We start from the raw sequence: 19,856 nt of genomic DNA on the forward strand, positions 1-19,856 counted from the left end.
TGGGCCTCCTCCTGTTCCTGTGTAACAGGGGTGAGAGGGGCTGAATGGGCCTCCTCCTGTTCCTGTGCAACAGGGGTGAGAGGGGCTGAATGGGCCTCCTCCTATTCCTGCGTAACAGGCACGTGAGGGGCTGAATGGGCCTCCCCCTGTTCCTGTGTAACAGGCACGTGAGGGGCTGAATGGGCCTCCTCCTTTTCCCATGTAACAGGCACGAGAGGGGATCAATGGGCCTCCTCCTGTTCCTGTGTAACAGCGGTGAGAGGGGCTGAATGGGCCTCCTCCTGTTCCTGTGTAACAGGGGTGAGAGGGACTGAATGGGCCTCCTCCTGTTCCCGTGTAACAGGGGTGAGAGGGGCTGAATGGGCCTCCTCCTGTTCCTGTGTAACAGGGGTGAGAGGGGCTGAATGGGCCTCCTCCTGTTCCTGTGCAACAGGGGTGAGAGGGGCTGAATGGGCCTCCTCCTGTTCCTGTGTAACAGGGGTGAGAGGGGCTGAATGGGCCTCCTCCTGTTCCCGTGTAACAGGGGTGAGAGGGGCTGAATGGGCCTCCTCCAGTTCCTGTGTAACAGGGGTGAGAGGGGCTGAATGGGCCTCCTCCTGTTCCTTTGTAACAGGGGTGAGAGGGGCTGAATGGGCCTCCTCCTGTTCCTGTGTAACAGGGGTGAGAGGGGCTGAATGGGCCTCCTCGTGTTCCTGTGTAACAGGGGTGAGAGCGACTGAATGGTGATTGAGATCATTGAAAAATCTGTTCCATATCCGAACCCGCACCCATTTCCAAATCACCCGGTGCTCACTGAACTACATTGCCTGTCGTTCCGGTATCTCCTCAAACTGAACATCCTCATCCCTGTTTACAAATCCCTCCATTGGCTCTTCCCCCCTCCGTGTCTCTCAGATCTCTCAGCTTCCCAATAGTTTGGTTGTTGATTTTAGAAATTCGCCTCTCATGGCCTTTTTGTTTCAAAACAGAAAAGCGAGACAAGGAATGTCCGGAACCGTCAACGACACAACACGTCTGCGACAAAGAGCAGGCAGAGACGTGTCAGACAGATGAGGACTGCACAGGCTGGAAGCAGTGCTGTCGAGTCGGGGACTGTGGGAAGCGATGTGTCTACGTATTCAACAAGCGAAGTGAGAGCAAGACTTGGAAGACTCATAAAAGAGGTGAGCCCGCAAGAGATGGGAGGGACAGCCCACGAGAGAGAGGGGAGAGAGAGCCCACGAGGAGAGGGGAGAGAGCTGCAAGAGAGGGGACAGACAGCCCACGAGAGAGAGGGGAGAGAGCTGCGAGAGAGGGGGGAGAGAACCCGTGACAGAGGGGGGAGAGAGCCCGCGAGAGAGGGGAGAGACAGCCCACGAGAGAGAGGGGAGAGAGAGCCCACGAGAGAGAGGGGAGAGAGCTGCGAGAGAGGGGAGAGACAGCCCACGAGAGAGAGGGAGAGAGAGCTGCGAGAGAGGGGGGAGAGAACCCGTGACAGAGGGGGGAGAGAGCCCGCGAGAGAGGGGAGAGACAGCCCACGAGAGAGAGGGGAGAGAGAGCCCACGAGAGAGAGGGGAGAGAGCTGCGAGAGAGGGGAGAGACAGCCCACGAGAGAGAGGGAGAGAGAGCTGCGAGAGAGGGGGGAGAGAACCCGTGACAGAGGGGGGAGAGAGCCCGCGAGAGAGGGGAGAGACAGCCCACGAGAGAGAGGGGAGTGAGAGCCCGTGAGAGAGGAGGGAGAGAGAGAGCCCGCAAGAGAGCGGGGGGAGAGTGAGCCCGCGAGAGATAAGAGAGAGAGCTCGCGAGAGAGGAGGGAGAGAGAGAGCCCGCAAGAGAGCGGGGGGAGAGTGAGCCCGCGAGAGATAAGAGAGAGAGCTTGCGAGAGAGAGGAGTGTCTGTGAATGGATATTATGTCCGAGATCTGTGGGAAGAGATTAAGTGGTTGGGTAGAGTAGGTTTTAAGGGAAGTAGGTGAGAATATTGCAGATGTCCTTCCAAAGATAATCTTCCAAAGTTCTTTCCATTCGGGAACCTCTCCTTTTGTTTGGAAAATTGCACATCATCCTGCTATTTAAGAAATGTGAGAGAGAGAAACATGGCTTTTATACAGTGGTTAATGTAACATCTCTGGTCAGGATACGAGAGTGTATAATGAAAGCTTGGCTAGCTGAACACTTTGTAAATGTTCTGCTGATCAGGGAGAGGCCGCATGGATTTGTAAAGGGTAGGTCATACCTGGTGAACCTGATTGGATTTTTTGAAGAGGTGACTAAAGTAGTGTGCAGGGGAATGTCTATGGATGTTTATATTCTGTTCCAGAATGCATTCGATAAAATCCATTTCAAGAGGCTTTTAGTTAAAGCTAATGGAATTGAAGGTGAATTATTGACCTGTTTAAGAAATTGGCTAAAAGCAGCAGGAGGAAACAAAGAGTTTGGACAGGCACTCGAATGGGCAGGCTGTGACTACTGGTGTCCGCAAGGATTTGTCCTGGGGCCTCATTTATTCACCATATTTATGAATGATGCAATAAAAAGCCGCATATCTAAAGTGAGACTAAGACAGCAGTGTAGATGGAAGCATAAAATTGCAAAGAGATATGACACAAAAATTGGTGGTGCTGTTTATGTTGAGGAGGAAAGCCTTAGATTACAGGACGATATAGATGGGCTGGGAAGATGGGCGGAGCTGTGGCAAATGGAATTTAATTCTGAGAAGTGCGAGGTGATGCATTTTGGGAGGACTAACAAGGCAAGGGAATATACAATGGATGGTAGGACCCTAGAAAGTACAGAAGGTCAGAGGCACCTTGGTGCACTTGTCCATAGATCACTAAAGGCAGAAGCAGGTAGATAAGGTGGTTAGGAAGGCATATGGGATACTTGCCCTTATTAACTGAGCCATAAAATATAAGAGCAGGGAGGTTATGATGGAGTTGTATAAACCGCTAGTTAGGCCACAGCTGGAGTACTGTGTACAGTTCTGGTCACCACACTATAGGAAGGATATATTGGCTTTGGAGAGAGTGCATTGCAGATTTATTAGAAGGATACCTGGATTTCAAGGGTTAAGCTGCAAGGAGAGATTACACACACTTGGGTTTAGAAGGTTAAAGCCTGATTTAATCAAAGGGGAACAGGTAGGGTAAATTGGAAGATTCTAGCTCCGCTAGTTGGGGAGTCTGTAACCAGGCGGTGTTGTTTAGAAATTAGAGCCAGACCTTTCAGGAGTGAAATTAAGAGTTACTTTTACACACAAAGAATCACAGAATTGTTGTCGTGCTCGGTCCAATCACCTTAAATCAGTGTCCTCTGGTTCTCGATCCTTCCGACAATGCAAACAATTTCTCCCTATCTACTCTGTCCAGTCCTCTTGTAATTTTGAACACCTCCATCAAATCTCCTCTCAACCTTCTCGAAAGAGAACATCCTCAGCTTCTCCAATCTATCCAGGTAACTGAAGTCCCTCATTCCTGGAATAACCCGCCCTGTCACCTGCAATGCTTTGTGCACATAGACCCCTCAATCTCTCTCTGCTCCTGCACCCCCTTTAGAATTCTACCCTTTTATAACATTGCCTTTCCTCGTGTCATTTCACACTTCTCTGCATTAAGTTTCATCTGCCACATATCTGCCCAAACCACCAGTTGTCTATGACCTTTTGAAGTTTAATCACTAACCTCCTCACAGTTCACAATACTTCCAAGTTTTATGTTATCCACAAATGTTGAAATTGTGCCTGCACACCCAAGTCTAGGCCATTAATATAGATTGAGAAAAGCAGGTGGTCCAAGTACCACCGGGAACCCCACTGTATACATTCCTACAGTCCAAGAAAACAGTCGTTCACCACTACTCTCTGTTTCCTGTCACTCAGCTAACATCACATCCATGCTGCCACTGTCCCTTTTATTCCATGCACTTTGACTTTGCTGACAAGTCTGTTATATGGCACTTTATCAAATGCCTTTTGGAAGTCCCTGTACACCACATCAACCACATTACCCTCATCAACCCTCTCTGTTACCTCATCGATTGGCTCCGTTAAATTAGTTAAACACAATATGCCTTTAACAAATCCATGCTGCTTTCCTTAATTAACCCGCTTTTGCACAAGTGACTGTTAATTTTGTCCTGGATTATCGTTTCGAAAAGCTTTCCCACACAGAAGTTAATCTGACTGGCCTGTCGACGCTGGGTTTATTTTTCCATACTTTATTGAACAAGGGTGTAACATTCGCAATTCTCTGGTACCAGCCCTGTATCTTAGGAGGACATGAAGATTATGGCCAGTGCCTCTGCAATTTCCACTCTTGCTTCCCTCAGTATCCTGGGACGTATCTAATCCAGTCCTGGTGACCTATCAACTTTTAAGTACAGCCAGCCTATCTAATACCTGCTCTTTATCAATTTTTAACCCATCTAGAGTCTCAGCTACCTCCGCTATCACTCCGACTTCTGCAGCATTTTCTTCCTTAATAAATACAGATTCACAGTAGTCATTTAGTACCTCAGCCATGCCCTCTGCCTATCCTTTCTTGATTGATCCCTAATCAGCCCCACACCTCCTTTTACCACCCTTTTCCTATTTTTGTGTCAATAGAATACTTTTGTATTCCCTTGTTATGTTAGCTGCCAGTCTCTTCTCATACTCTCCCTTTACTTCTCTTATTTCTTTTATCACTTCCCTCCAACCTTTTCTATATTCAGCCTGGTTCTCACCTGTATTATCAACCTGACATCAATCCTATGCACTTTTTTTTTGCTTCATCTTACCGTCCATCTCTTTTGTTATCCAGGGAGCTCTGTATTTGTTCTCCTACCTTTCCCTCTCATTGGAATGAATCACACTGTTTCCAAACTATCTCCTCCTGTTCAATTACAGTTTGACCTGCCAATCTTTGTTTCCAATTTATCTGGGCCTGATCCATTCTCAGCCTATTCAATTATTTTTACTCTGGATTGCTCTTTGTCCTTTTCTATAACTAACATAAACCTTATGATATTATGATCACTGTTCCCTAAATATTCCCCTAATAACACTTGATCCATTTGTCCCACCTTATTGCCCAGAACCAGATCCAGGAATGCCTCCTTGCTTATTGGACTGGTAACATACTAATGTAGATAGAAAATTCTCCTGAACACACTTTAGCAACTCTTTTCCCTCTCTGCCCTTTACTTTATGACTATCCCAGCCTATATTAGAATAATTAAAGTCCCCCAGTTTACTCTCTAATTTTTCCACCTCTCTGTAATTTCCTTGCAAATTTGTTCCTCGATATCTTTTCCAATAGTTGCAGGGCTACAGGATTCCCCAGTACTGTGGGGGTATCTCTGTTGTTTCTGACATTGAACCAAATGGATTTTCTCCTGGACCCCTTGAAAGGGTGGTGGGGGTTTAGAACACTCTCCCTCATACTGGATGAATTGTGAAGTTTAGAACAGAAATTGATAGGTTTTTGATCACCAAAGCTATTAACAAAATGGGGAAAAGGCGGGTATGTCAAGTTTGCTCGCAAATCACCCATGATCTCATTGAATGCCGGAAAAGATTCGAAATGGACTAAATGGCCTCCTACTGTTAGTATACTGCTATATTTCTAGGATGACGAAGAGTAGACATGGGGTGTGGGTGATTAAATGGGTGTAGAGTCAGTGTTAGGAGAGAGTGGACATGGGCTGTGGGTGATTAAATGGGGGTAGAGTCAGTGATAGAGGGAGAGTGGACATGGACTGTGGGTGATTAAATGGGGGTAGAGTCAGTGATGGGGGAGATTGGACATGGACTGTGGGTGATTAAATGGGTGTAGAGTCAGTGATAGGGGGAGAGTGGACATGGACTGTGGGTGATTAAATGGGTGTAGAGTCAGTGATAGGGGGAGAGTGGACATGGACTGTGGGTGATTAAATGGGTGTAGAGTCAGTGATAGGGGGAGAGTGGACATGGACTGTGGGTGATTAAATGGGTGTAGAGTCAGTGATAGAGGAGAGTGGACATGGACTGTGGGTGATTAAATGGGTGTAGAGTCAGTGATAGGGGGAGAGTGGACATGGACTGTGGGTGATTAAATGGGTGTAGAGTCAGTGATGGGGGAGAGTGGACATGGACTGTGGGTGATTAAATGGGTGTCGAGTCAGTGATAGAGGAGAGTGGACATGGACTGTGGGTGATTAAATGGGTGTAGAGTCAGTGATGGGGGAGAGTGGACATGGACTGTGGGTGATTAAATGGGTGTAGAGTCAGTGATAGAGGGAGAGTGGACATGGGCTGTGGGTGATTAAATGGGTGTAGAGTCAGTGATAGAGGAGAGTGGACATGGACAGTGGGTGATTAAATGGGTGTAGAGTCAGTGATAGAGGGAGAGTGGACATGGACTGTGGGTGATTAAATGGGTGTAGAGTCAGTGATAGAGGAGAGTGGACATGGACAGTGGGTGATTAAATGGGTGTAGAGTCAGTGATGGGGGAGAGTGGACATGGACTGTGGGTGATTAAATGGGTGTAGAGTCAGTGATAGAGGAGAGTGGACATGGACTGTGGGTGATTAAATGGGTGTAGAGTCAGTGATAGAGGAGAGTGGACATGGACTGTGGGTGATTAAATGGGTGTAGAGTCAGTGATAGAGGAGAGTGGACATGGACTGTGGGTGATTAAATGGGTTAAGAGTCAGTGATAGAGGACAGTGGACATGGACTGTGGGTGATTAAATGGATGTCGAGTCAGTGATAGAGGGAGAGTGGACATGGGCTGTGGGTGATTAAATGGATGTAGAGTCAGTGATAGGGGGAGAGTGGACATGGACTGTGGGTGATTAAATGGGTGTAGAGTCAGTGATAGAGGAGAGTGGACATGGAGTGTGGGTGATTAAATGGGTGGAGAGTCAGTGATAGAGGACAGTGGACATGGACTGTGGGTGATTAAATGGATGTCGAGTCAGTGAGAGAGGGAGAGTGGACATGGGCTGTGGGTGATTAAATGGATGTAGAGTCAGTGATAGGGGGAGAGTGGACATGGACTGTGGGTGATTAAATGGGTGTAGAGTCAGTGATAGAGGAGAGTGGACATGGAGTGTGGGTGATTAAATGGGTGTAGAGTCAGTGATAGAGGAGAGTGGACATGGAGTGTGGGTGATTAAATGGGTGGAGAGTCAGTGAGAGAGGGAGAGTGGACATGGATTGTGGGTGATTAAATGGGTGTAGAGTCAGTGATAGAGGGAGAGTGGACATGGAGTGTGGGTGATTAAATGGGTGTAGAGTCAGTGATAGAGGAGAGTGGACATGGACTGTGGGTGATTAAATGGGTGTCGAGTCAGTGATAGGGGGAGAGTGGACATGGACTGTGGGTGATTAAATGGGTGTAGAGTCAGTGATAGAGGAGAGTGGACATGGACTGTGGGTGATTAAATGGGTGTAGAGTCAGTGATAGAGGAGAGTGGACATGGACTGTGGGTGATTAAATGGGTTAAGAGTCAGTGATAGAGGACAGTGGACATGGACTGTGGGTGATTAAATGGATGTCGAGTCAGTGATAGAGGGAGAGTGGACATGGGCTGTGGGTGATTAAATGGATGTAGAGTCAGTGATAGGGGGAGAGTGGACATGGACTGTGGGTGATTAAATGGGTGTAGAGTCAGTGATAGAGGAGAGTGGACATGGAGTGTGGGTGATTAAATGGGTGGAGAGTCAGTGATAGAGGACAGTGGACATGGACTGTGGGTGATTAAATGGGTGTAGAGTCAGTGATAGGGGAGAGTGGACATGGACTGTGGGTGATTAAATGGGTGTAGAGTCATTGATAGAGGAGAGTGGACATGGACTGTGGGTGATTAAATGGGTGTAGAGTCAGTGATAGGGGGAGAGTGGACATGGACTGTGGGTGATTAAATGAGGGTAGAGTCAGTGATAGGAGAGAGTGGACATGGACTGTGGGTGATTAAATGGGGGTAGAGTCAGTGATAGGAGAGAGTGGACATGGGCTGTGGGTGATTAAATGGGTGTAGAGTCAGTGATAGAGGAGAGTGGACATGGACTGTGGGTGATTAAATGGGTGTAGAGTCAGTGATGGGGGAGAGTGGACATGGACTGTGGGTGATTAAATGGGTGTAGAGTCAGTGATAGAGGAGAGTGGACATGGACTGTGGGTGATTAAATGGGTGTAGAGTCAGTGATAGAGGAGAGTGGACATGGACTGTGGGTGATTAAATGGGTGTAGAGTCAGTGATAGAGGAGAGTGGACATGGACTGTGGGTGATTAAATGGGTTAAGAGTCAGTGATAGAGGACAGTGGACATGGACTGTGGGTGATTAAATGGATGTCGAGTCAGTGATAGAGGGAGAGTGGACATGGGCTGTGGGTGATTAAATGGATGTAGAGTCAGTGATAGGGGGAGAGTGGACATGGACTGTGGGTGATTAAATGGGTGTAGAGTCAGTGATAGAGGAGAGTGGACATGGAGTGTGGGTGATTAAATGGGTGGAGAGTCAGTGATAGAGGACAGTGGACATGGACTGTGGGTGATTAAATGGATGTCGAGTCAGTGAGAGAGGGAGAGTGGACATGGGCTGTGGGTGATTAAATGGATGTAGAGTCAGTGATAGGGGGAGAGTGGACATGGACTGTGGGTGATTAAATGGGTGTAGAGTCAGTGATAGAGGAGAGTGGACATGGAGTGTGGGTGATTAAATGGGTGTAGAGTCAGTGATAGAGGAGAGTGGACATGGGCTGTGGGTGATTAAATGGGTGTAGAGTCAGTGATAGAGGACAGTGGACATGGACTGTGGGTGATTAAATGGATGTCGAGTCAGTGAGAGAGGGAGAGTGGACATGGGCTGTGGGTGATTAAATGGATGTAGAGTCAGTGATAGGGGGAGAGTGGACATGGACTGTGGGTGATTAAATGGGTGTAGAGTCAGTGATAGAGGAGAGTGGACATGGAGTGTGGGTGATTAAATGGGTGTAGAGTCAGTGATAGAGGAGAGTGGACATGGAGTGTGGGTGATTAAATGGGTGGAGAGTCAGTGAGAGAGGGAGAGTGGACATGGATTGTGGGTGATTAAATGGGTGTAGAGTCAGTGATAGAGGGAGAGTGGACATGGACTGTGGGTGTTTAAATGGGTGGAGAGTCAGTGATAGAGGAGAGTGGACATGGAGTGTGGGTGATTAAATGGGTGGAGAGTCAGTGATAGAGGACAGTGGACATGGACTGTGGGTGATTAAATGGATGTCGAGTCAGTGAGAGAGGGAGAGTGGACATGGGCTGTGGGTGATTAAATGGATGTAGAGTCAGTGATAGGGGGAGAGTGGACATGGACTGTGGGTGATTAAATGGGTGTAGAGTCAGTGATAGAGGAGAGTGGACATGGAGTGTGGGTGATTAAATGGGTGTAGAGTCAGTGATAGAGGAGAGTGGACATGGAGTGTGGGTGATTAAATGGGTGGAGAGTCAGTGAGAGAGGGAGAGTGGACATGGATTGTGGGTGATTAAATGGGTGTAGAGTCAGTGATAGAGGGAGAGTGGACATGGAGTGTGGGTGATTAAATGGGTGTAGAGTCAGTGATAGAGGAGAGTGGACATGGACTGTGGGTGATTAAATGGGTGCAGAGTCAGTGATAGAGGAGAGTGGACATGGAGTGTGGGTGATTAAATGGGTGTAGAGTCAGTGATAGAGGAGAATGGACATGGGCTGTGGGTGATTAAATGGGTGCAGAGTCAGTGATCGAGGAGAGTGGACATGGACTGTGGGTGATTAAATGGATGTCGAGTCAGTGATAGAGGGAGAGTGGACATGGGCTGTGGGTGATTAAATGGGTGTAGAGTCAGTGATGGGGGAGAGTGGACATGGACTGTGGGTGATTAAATGGGTGTAGATTCAGTGATAGAGGAGAGTGGACATGGACTGTGGGTGATTAAATGGGTGTAGAGTCAGTGATAGGGGGAGAGTGGACATGGACTGTGGGTGATTAAATGGGTGCAGAGTCAGTGAGAGAGGAGAGTGGACATGGACTGTGGGTGATTAAATGGGTGTAGAGTCATTGATAGAGGAGAGTGGACATGGACTGTGGGTGATTAAATGGGTGCAGAGTCAGTGAGAGAGGAGAGTGGACATGGACTGTGGGTGATTAAATGGGTGTAGAGTCAGTGATAGGGGGAGAGTGGACATGGACTGTGGGTGATTAAATGGGTGTAGAGTCAGTGATAGGGGGAGGGTGGACATGGACTGTGGGTGATTAAATGGGTGTAGAGTCAGTGATAGGGGAGAGTGGACATGGACTGTGGGTGATTAAATGGGTGTAGAGTCAGTGATAGAGGGAGAGTGGACATGGACTGTGGGTGATTAAATGGGTGTAGAGTCAGTGATAGAGGAGAGTGGACATGGACTGTGGGTGATTAAATGGGTGTAGAGTCATTGATAGAGGAGAGTGGACATGGAGTGTGGGTGATTAAATGGGTGTAGAGTCAGTGATAGAGGAGAGTGGACATGGAGTGTGGGTGATTAAATGGGTGTAGAGTCAGTGATAGAGGAGAGTGGACATGGACTGTGGGTGATTAAATGGGTGTAGAGTCAGTGATAGAGGAGAGTGGACATGGAGTGTGGGTGATTAAATGGGTGGAGCGTCAGTGATAGAGGAGAGTGGACATGGACTGTGGGTGATTAAATGGGTGTAGAGTCAGTGATAGAGGAGAGTGGACATGGACTGTGGGTGATTAAATGGGTGTAGAGTCAGTGATAGAGGGAGAGTGGACATGGACTGTGGGTGATTAAATGGGTGTAGAGTCAGTGATAGAGGAGAGTGGACATGGACTGTGGGTGATTAAATGGGTTAAGAGTCAGTGATAGAGGAGAGTGGACATGGACTGTGGGTGATTAAATGGATGTCGAGTCAGTGATAGAGGGAGAGTGGACATGGGCTGTGGGTGATTAAATGGGTGTAGAGTCAGTGATAGGGGGAGAGTGGACATGGACTGTGGGTGATTAAATGGGCGTAGAGTCAGTGATAGGGGGAGAGTGGACATGGACTGTGGGTGATTAAATGGGTGTAGAGTCAGTGATAGAGGAGAGTGGACATGGAGTGTGGGTGATTAAATGGGTGGAGCGTCAGTGATAGAGGAGAGTGGACATGGACTGTGGGTGATTAAATGGGTGTAGAGTCAGTGATAGAGGAGAGTGGACATGGACTGTGGGTGATTAAATGGGTGTAGAGTCAGTGATAGAGGGAGAGTGGACATGGACTGTGGGTGATTAAATGGGTGTAGAGTCAGTGATAGAGGAGAGTGGACATGGACTGTGGGTGATTAAATGGGTTAAGAGTCAGTGATAGAGGAGAGTGGACATGGACTGTGGGTGATTAAATGGATGTCGAGTCAGTGATAGAGGGAGAGTGGACATGGGCTGTGGGTGATTAAATGGATGTAGAGTCAGTGATAGGGGGAGAGTGGACATGGAGTGTGGGTGATTAAATGGGTGGAGAGTCAGTGATAGAGGAGAGTGGACATGGAGTGTGGGTGATTAAATGGGTGGAGAGTCAGTGATAGAGGAGAGTGGACATGGAGTGTGGGTGATTAAATGGGTGTAGAGTCAGTGATAGAGGAGAGTGGACATGGACTGTGGGTGATTAAATGGGTGTAGAGTCAGTGATAGAGGGAGAGTGGACATGGACTGTGGGTGATTAAATGGGTGGAGAGTCAGTGAGAGAGGGAGAGTGGACATGGATTGTGGGTGATTAAATGGGTGTAGAGTCAGTGATAGAGGGAGAGTGGAAATGGAGTGTGGGTGATTAAATGGGTGTAGAGTCAGTGATAGAGGAGAGTGGACATGGACTGTGGGTGATTAAATGGGTGTAGAGTCAGTGATAGAGGAGAGTGGACATGGACTGTGGGTGAGAAAATGGATGTCGAGTCAGTGATAGAGGGAGAGTGGACATGGGCTGTGGGTGATTAAATGGGTGTAGAGTCAGTGATAGGGGGAGAGTGGACATGGACTGTGGGTGATGAAATGGGTGTAGAGTCAGTGATAGGGGGAGAGTGGACATGGACTGTGGGTGATTAAATGGGTGTAGAGTCAGTGATAGGGGAGAGTGGACATGGGCTGTGGGTGATGAAATGGGTGAAGAGTCAGTGATAGGGGGAGAGTGGACATGGACTGTGGGTGATTAAATGGGTGTAGAGTCAGTGATAGGGGAGAGTGGACATGGACTGTGGGTGATTAAATGGGTGTAGAGTCAGTGATAGAGGAGAGTGGACATGGACTGTGGGTGATTAAATGGGTGTAGAGTCAGTGATAGAGGAGAGTGGACATGGACTGTGGGTGATTAAATGGGTGTAGAGTCAGTGATAGAGGAGAGTGGACATGGACTGTGGGTGATTAAATGGGTGTAGAGTCAGTGATAGAGGAGAGTGGACATGGACTGTGGGTGAGAAAATGGATGTCGAGTCAGTGATAGAGGGAGAGTGGACATGGGCTGTGGGTGATTAAATGGGTGTAGAGTCAGTGATAGGGGGAGAGTGGACATGGACTGTGGGTGATGAAATGGGTGTAGAGTCAGTGATAGGGGGAGAGTGGACATGGACTGTGGGTGATTAAATGGGTGTAGAGTCAGTGATAGGGGAGAGTGGACATGGGCTGTGGGTGATGAAATGGGTGAAGAGTCAGTGATAGGGGGAGAGTGGACATGGACTGTGGGTGATTAAATGGGTGTAGAGTCAGTGATAGGGGAGAGTGGACATGGACTGTGGGTGATTAAATGGGTGTAGAGTCAGTGATAGAGGGAGAGTGGACATGGACTGTGGGTGATTAAATGGGTGTAGAGTCAGTGATAGAGGAGAGTGGACATGGACTGTGGGTGATTAAATGGGTGTAGAGTCAGTGATAGAGGAGAGTGGACATGGAGTGTGGGTGATTAAATGGGTGGAGAGTCAGTGATAGAGGAGAGTGGACATGGAGTGTGGGTGATTAAATGGGTGTAGAGTCAGTGAGAGAGGAGAGTGGACATGGACTGTGGGTGATTAAATGGGTGTAGAGTCAGTGATAGGGGGAGAGTGGACATGGACTGTGGGTGATTAAATGGGTGTAGAGTCAGTGATGGGGGGAGGGTGGACATGGACTGTGGGTGATTAAATGGGTGTAGAGTCAGTGATAGAGGGAGAGTGGACATGGAGTGTGGGTGATTAAATGGGTGTAGAGTCAGTGATAGAGGAGAGTGGACATGGACTGTGGGTGATTAAATGGGTGTAGAGTCAGTGATAGAGGGAGAGTGGACATGGGCTGTGGGTGATTAAATGGGTGTAGAGTCATTGATAGAGGAGAGTGGACATGGACTGTGGGTGATTAAATGGGTGTAGAGTCAGTGATAGAGGAGAGTGGACATGGACTGTGGGTGATTAAATGGGTGTAGAGTCAGTGATAGGGGGAGAGTGGACATGGACTGTGGGTGATTAAATGGGTGTAGAGTCATTGATAGAGGAGAGTGGACATGGACTGTGGGTGATTAAATGGGTGTAGAGTCATTGATAGAGGAGAGTGGACATGGACTGTGGGTGATTAAATGGGTGTAGAGTCAGTGATAGGGGGAGAGTGGACATGGACTGTGGGTGATTAAATGGGTGTAGAGTCAGTGATAGAGGGAGAGTGGACATGGGCTGTGGGTGATTAAATGGGTGTAGAGTCATTGATAGAGGAGAGTGGACATGGACTGTGGGTGATTAAATGGGTGTAGAGTCAGTGATAGAGGAGAGTGGACATGGACTGTGGGTGATTAAATGGGTGTTGAGTCAGTGATAGAGGAGAGTGGACATGGACTGTGGGTGATTAAATGGGTGTAGAGTCAGTGATAGAGGAGAGTGGACATGGAGTGTGGGTGATTAAATGGGTGGAGAGTCAGTGATAGAGGAGAGTGGACATGGAGTGTGGGTGATTAAATGGGTGTAGAGTCAGTGAGAGAGGAGAGTGGACATGGACTGTGGGTGATTAAATGGGTGTAGAGTCAGTGATAGGGGGAGAGTGGACATGGACTGTGGGTGATTAAATGGGTGTAGAGTCAGTGATGGGGGGAGGGTGGACATGGACTGTGGGTGATTAAATGGGTGTAGAGTCAGTGATGGGGGAGAGTGGACATGGACTGTGGGTGATTAAATGGGTGTAGAGTCAGTGATAGAGGAGAGTGGACATGGACTGTGGGTGATTAAATGGGTGTAGAGTCATTGATAGAGGAGAGTGGACATGGACTGTGGGTGATTAAATGGGTGTAGAGTCAGTGATAGAGGAGAGTGGACATGGACTGTGGGTGATTAAATGGGTGTTGAGTCAGTGATAGAGGAGAGTGGACATGGACAGTGGGTGATTAAATGGGTGTAGAGTCAGTGATAGAGGGAGAGTGGACATGGACTGTGGGTGATTAAATGGGTGTAGAGTCAGTGATAGGGGGAGAGTGGACATGGACTGTGGGTGATTAAATGGGTGTAGAGTCAGTGATAGAGGGAGAGTGGACATGGGCTGTGGGTGATTAAATGGGTGTAGAGTCAGTGATGGGGGAGAGTGGACATGGACTGTGGGTGATTAAATGGGTGTAGAGTCAGTGATAGGAGGAGAGTGGACATGGACTGTGGGTGATTAAATGGGTGTAGAGTCAGTGATAGGGGGAGAGTGGACATGGACTGTGGGTGATTAAATGGGTGTAGAGTCATTGATAGAGGAGAGTGGACATGGACCGTGGGTGATTAAATGGGTGTAGAGTCAGTGATAGAGGAGAGTGGACATGGACAGTGGGTGATTAAATGGGTGTTGAGTCAGTGATAGAGGAGAGTGGACATGGACAGTGGGTGATTAAATGGGTGTAGAGTCAGTGATAGAGGAGAGTGGACATGGACTGTGGGTGATTAAATGGGTGTAGAGTCAGTGATAGGGGGAGAGTGGACATGGACAGTGGGTGATTAAATGGGTGTAGAGTCAGTGATAGAGGAGAGTGGACATGGACTGTGGGTGATTAAATGGGTGTAGAGTCAGTGATAGGGGGAGAGTGGACATGGACTGTGGGTGATTAAATGGGTGTAGAGTCAGTGATAGGGGGAGAGTGGACATGGACTGTGGGTGATTAAATGGGTGTAGAGTCATTGATAGAGGAGAGTGGACATGGACTGTGGGTGATTAAATGGGTGTAGAGTCAGTGATAGGGGGAGAGTGGACATGGACTGTGGGTGATTAAATGGGTGCAGAGTCACTGATAGGGGGAGAGTGGACATGGACTGTGGGTGATTAAATGGGTGTAGAGTCAGTGATAGGGGGAGAATGGACATGGACTGTGGGTGATTAAATGGGTGTAGAGTCAGTGATAGAGGGAGAGTGGACATGGACTGTGGGTGATTAAATGGGTGTAGAGTCAGTGATAGAGGAGAGTGGACATGGACTGTGGGTGATTAAATGGGTGTAGAGTCAGTGATAGAGGAGAGTGGACATGAACTGGATGCCCCTTCATTGCATTCATGTAAGACTGAAATGAAAATCTTGTGCTTTCACCTGGTCTGTACTTTGTTGCTGAACACCACCTTTTTCCTAGAGAGCTGTAGATCTGACAGCGACTGTGACCGACATTTGACGTGCTGCCGGAGATTGTGCCAGCGGAGCTGCAGCGACAATGGAGAACCTTCAGCTCAGGTAGAATGCATGAACAGCTCACACCTGTGGTGGGTCTGTCACCTTCCACATCCGGGGTTCTTACTGGTGTTATTGCAAGCCTCCCAAGTGATCTCTCTTCTCACCTCCGCTCCTCCCCATGCCATCCCTCTCCTCTGCTGCTGCTCACCCCTCAGCTCCATTCTTGCCCACATCAGCCAGTACCTCTTTTCCCTGAGCTTGCTGTTATGCTGTCCCAGGCCTGCCAATGGAGTGAGATTGGGGAAACTGGGCCTGTATTCTCTCGAGTTTCGAAGAATGAGAGGCGATGTCATTGAAACCTACAAAATACTTCAAGGGATAAACAGGGTTGATGTTTTCCCCTGGTCAGGGAGTCTAGAACCAGGGGACACAATTTCAGAATAAGGGGCAGGCCGTTTAAGACTGACATGAGGAATTTCTTCATTCAGGGAGTTTTGAATCTATGGAATTCTCTACCCCAGAGGGCTGTGGAAGCTCAGTCATTGAGTATGTTTAAAGCAGAGATTGACAGATTTCTAAATACAAATGACATAAAGGGATTTGGGGATAGTGTGGAGGGTGGGGGGGGAAAGGCATGAGCTTGAGTGGCAAGGCAAACTCCGCTTTCCACTCTCTGGTTTATTACGTGTGGCGAGTGGGTCAGAGGGAAGTGACTGAGAAATGGGCTGTGTCCGTCTTCTAGGACAGTGACAGAGTGTGTGGGGTTAAACTCTGACCCTTGGATATCAGGGTGGTGAGGGGGGCAGAGTGACTGAGCAGCAGCTCTGGGGAAATAAAACCGAGGGTGGGTGGGTGGAGCCCTGGTCCGGTGGGTGAAATTTAACATATCTTGCTCTTCCTTCCAGCAGTCTTCAAATGGACACAGTGAGGAAAAGGATTACGAGTGGGAAGAGTACAGTGATGATGGCGAGTGGGAAGAGTATGGCGATGATGGCGAGACAATGGAGGACGGAGATGAGGGGGAGCGGGATGAAGAAGATGGCGACCTACTGGAGGACAGTGATGATGACGAGGGGATAGAGGACAGAGACAGTGACGAGCTGCTGCAGGGTGGAGACAATGATGAGGGGGAGGAGGACGGAGAGGAAGACAAGGTTGAGGTCACTGGGCTGCGAGGCTGCAGCCGAGGGGGCAAGAGCAGCCAAGGGAGCATGAACAGCAACACTGCCAAGTGGCAGGACAAGGATCCAGGTGGCAAGAGGCCAGAGAAGTCCGGTCGTTACCAAAGTCCACGTAGAAAGAAGCCAACCAAGAGGCAAGGTGGCAAGAGGTTAAAGAAGTCCGGTCAGTACAAGAGACGAAGTAGCAAGGCGCCAAAAAAGTCCAATGGCGACCAGAGGCAAGGTGGCAAGAGGTTAAAGAACTCCGATTATGACCAGGCTAAGCAGGGGAGAGGGAAAAATCTGAAACAGAGCAAAGAGAAAGGGTTAAGGAAGAAGACTAGAAAACCAAAGGGAAAAAAAGCACATCAGGCTAATTGGAAAAGGAAGGGAAAGAGGACCAGAGCCGGTAAATCTTGGAAAGCTAAACCTAAGAGACAACAGTAAAAGGGAGCAAAGCAAGCGGGAGCATCGCAGCTGCTGTGTGTGTCCGTACACACGTGCCAGACTGCTGCCCTGCTGGGACAGACTCCAGGCTCACTCTGAGCAATCATTCTTCTTGGCATTAGAAACACTGCATAGGAACCAATCAGGAATACCGGTGGAGGGGAGTGCAAGGCAGGGAGGGGGTTCAGAGTAGGCAAGTGCGTAACAAGGTTGGCAGAGGGGACATGTGCGCGGCACCGGCGGGACAGATGCGTGTGGTACGCGGTGGAGAGAGGGCGGACAAGCATGTAAACTCGAGGTGGGGGGGAGGTCAAGTGTGGAACACAACGGGGGGGATGGACATGCGTGTGACACGGGGGGTGGGGTGTAGATGAGTGAGCAACAGGGGGAGGTTACTGACATGTGTAACATGAGGGGATACGGGGGGGGGGGGGGGAGTGCATGACACGGGGACGGAGCACGGGCGAGCGCTTGCCATGGGGGGGGACATGATGGAGACTGGGGGGGTGGGTTGGTGGTCCATACCTTGGCTTGCTGCCCCAGTGGAATTTGCGATTGCTGCTAAAAGCTTTGCTTTTCTTTCTTCTGAAAACAGGATAAGATTTTAATAAACTCTGTCTGCATCAAACGCAAAGCCAACTGTGCATTATTCCACACTCCAGAAAGGAATTTTCAGCAGAATGGGAACGTCACAAAGTACAACCTCAACAACACACAGGAAAACAGAAGTTCCCCAAATATACCGAGAGACAGCTCAAAAAAAATCCCTCCACTCCACATTAAACAAAGCCTGGAAGGGGCTCCCCTTCCCAGAAACACTCCCACACTCTGTTATCAACAACTCTTCAACACAGCCAAATAAAATCCCCCACACTCTGTTACCACCTCTTCAACACAGCACAATAAACTCCACCACACTCTGTTACCACCTCTTCAACACAGCCCAATAAACTCCCCCACACTCTGTTACCACCTCTTCAGCACAGCCCAATAAACTCCCCCACACTCTGTTACCACCTCTTCAACACAGCCCAATAAACTCCACCACACTCTGTTACCACCTCTTCAACACAGCCCAATAAACTCCCCCACACTCTGTTACCACCTCTTCAACACAGCCCAATAAACTCCCCCACACTCTGTTACCACCTCTTCAACACAGCCCAATAAACTCCCCCACACTCTGTTACCACCTCTTCAACACAGCCCAATAAACTCCACCACACTCTGTTACCACCTCTTCAACACAGCCCAATAAACTCCCCCACACTCTGTTACCACCTCTTCAACACAGCCCAATAAACTCCCCCACACTCTGTTACCACCTCTTCAACACAGCCCAATAAACTCCCCCACACTCTGTTACCACCTCTTCAACACAGCCCAATAAACTCCCCCACACTCTGTTACCACCTCTTCAACACAGCCCAATAAACTCCCCCACACTCTGTTACCACCTCTTCAACACACCCCAATAAACTCCCCCACACTCTGTTACCACCTCTTCAACACAGCCCAATAAACTCCCCCACACTCTGTTACCACCTCTTCAACACAGCCCAATAAACTCCCCCACACTCTGTTACCACCTCTTCAACACAGCCCAATAAACTCCCCCACACTCTGTTACCACCTCTTCAACACACCCCAATAAACTCCCCCACACTCTGTTACCACCTCTTCAACACAGCCCAATAAACTCCCCCACACTCTGTTACCACCTCTTCAACACAGCCCAATAAACTCCCCCACACTCTGTTACCACCTCTTCAACACAGCCCAATAAACTCCCCCACACTCTGTTACCACCTCTTCAACACAGCCCAATAAACTCCCCCACACTCTGTTACCACCTCTTCAACACAGCCCAATAAACTCCACCACACTCTGTTACCACCTCTTCAACACAGCCCAATAAACTCCACCACACTCTGTTACCACCTCTTCAACACAGCACAATAAACTCCACCACACTCTGTTACCACCTCTTCAACACAGCCCAATAAACTCCCCCACACTCTGTTACCACCTCTTCAGCACAGCCCAATAAACTCCCCCACACTCTGTTACCACCTCTTCAACACAGCCCAATAAACTCCCCCACACTCTGTTACCACCTCTTCAACACAGCCCAATAAACTCCCCCACACTCTGTTACCACCTCTTCAACACAGCCCAATAAACTCCCCCACACTCTGTTACCACCTCTTCAACACAGCCCAATAAACTCCCCCACACTCTGTTACCACCTCTTCAACACAGCCCAATAAACTCCCCCACACTCTGTTACCACCTCTTCAACACAGCCCAATAAACTCCCCCACACTCTGTTACCACCTCTTCAACACAGCCCAATAAACTCCCCCACACTCTGTTACCACCTCTTCAACACAGCCCAATAAACTCCCCCACACTCTGTTACCACCTCTTCAACACAGCCCAATAAACTCCCCCACACTCTGTTACCACCTCTTCAACACAGCCCAATAAACTCCCCCACACTCTGTTACCACCTCTTCAACACAGCCCAATAAACTCCCCCACACTCTGTTACCACCTCTTCAACACAGCCCAATAAACTCCCCCACACTCTGTTACCACCTCTTCAACACAGCCCAATAAACTCCCCCACACTCTGTTACCACCTCTTCAATACAGCCCAATAAACTCCCCCACACTCT

General features: G+C 48.8%; 1 protein-coding gene across 2 annotated transcripts in view; it reads left to right on the plus strand.

Moving 5' to 3' along the window:
- The window catches only part of LOC137361965 (extracellular matrix protein A-like), a 213,690-nt gene extending 196,218 nt beyond the window's left edge, over positions 1-17,472 (plus strand). The window contains exons 43-45 of one of the 2 annotated variants that reach the window (XM_068026561.1): positions 969-1,163; positions 15,531-15,628; positions 16,474-17,472. In XM_068026561.1, coding sequence (XP_067882662.1) covers positions 969-1,163; positions 15,531-15,628; positions 16,474-17,175 — 995 coding nt within the window. In that variant the 3' untranslated portion in view covers positions 17,176-17,472. The remainder of the gene's footprint in view (positions 1-968; positions 1,164-15,530; positions 15,629-16,473) is intronic. The other variant, XM_068026562.1, reaches the window with a different exon arrangement.
- The last annotated feature ends 2,384 nt before the right edge of the window (positions 17,473-19,856 follow it).

Source organism: Heterodontus francisci, unplaced genomic scaffold (genome assembly GCF_036365525.1).
Source record: "Heterodontus francisci isolate sHetFra1 unplaced genomic scaffold, sHetFra1.hap1 HAP1_SCAFFOLD_323, whole genome shotgun sequence".
In the NCBI taxonomy this organism is placed as follows: domain Eukaryota; kingdom Metazoa; phylum Chordata; class Chondrichthyes; order Heterodontiformes; family Heterodontidae; genus Heterodontus; species Heterodontus francisci.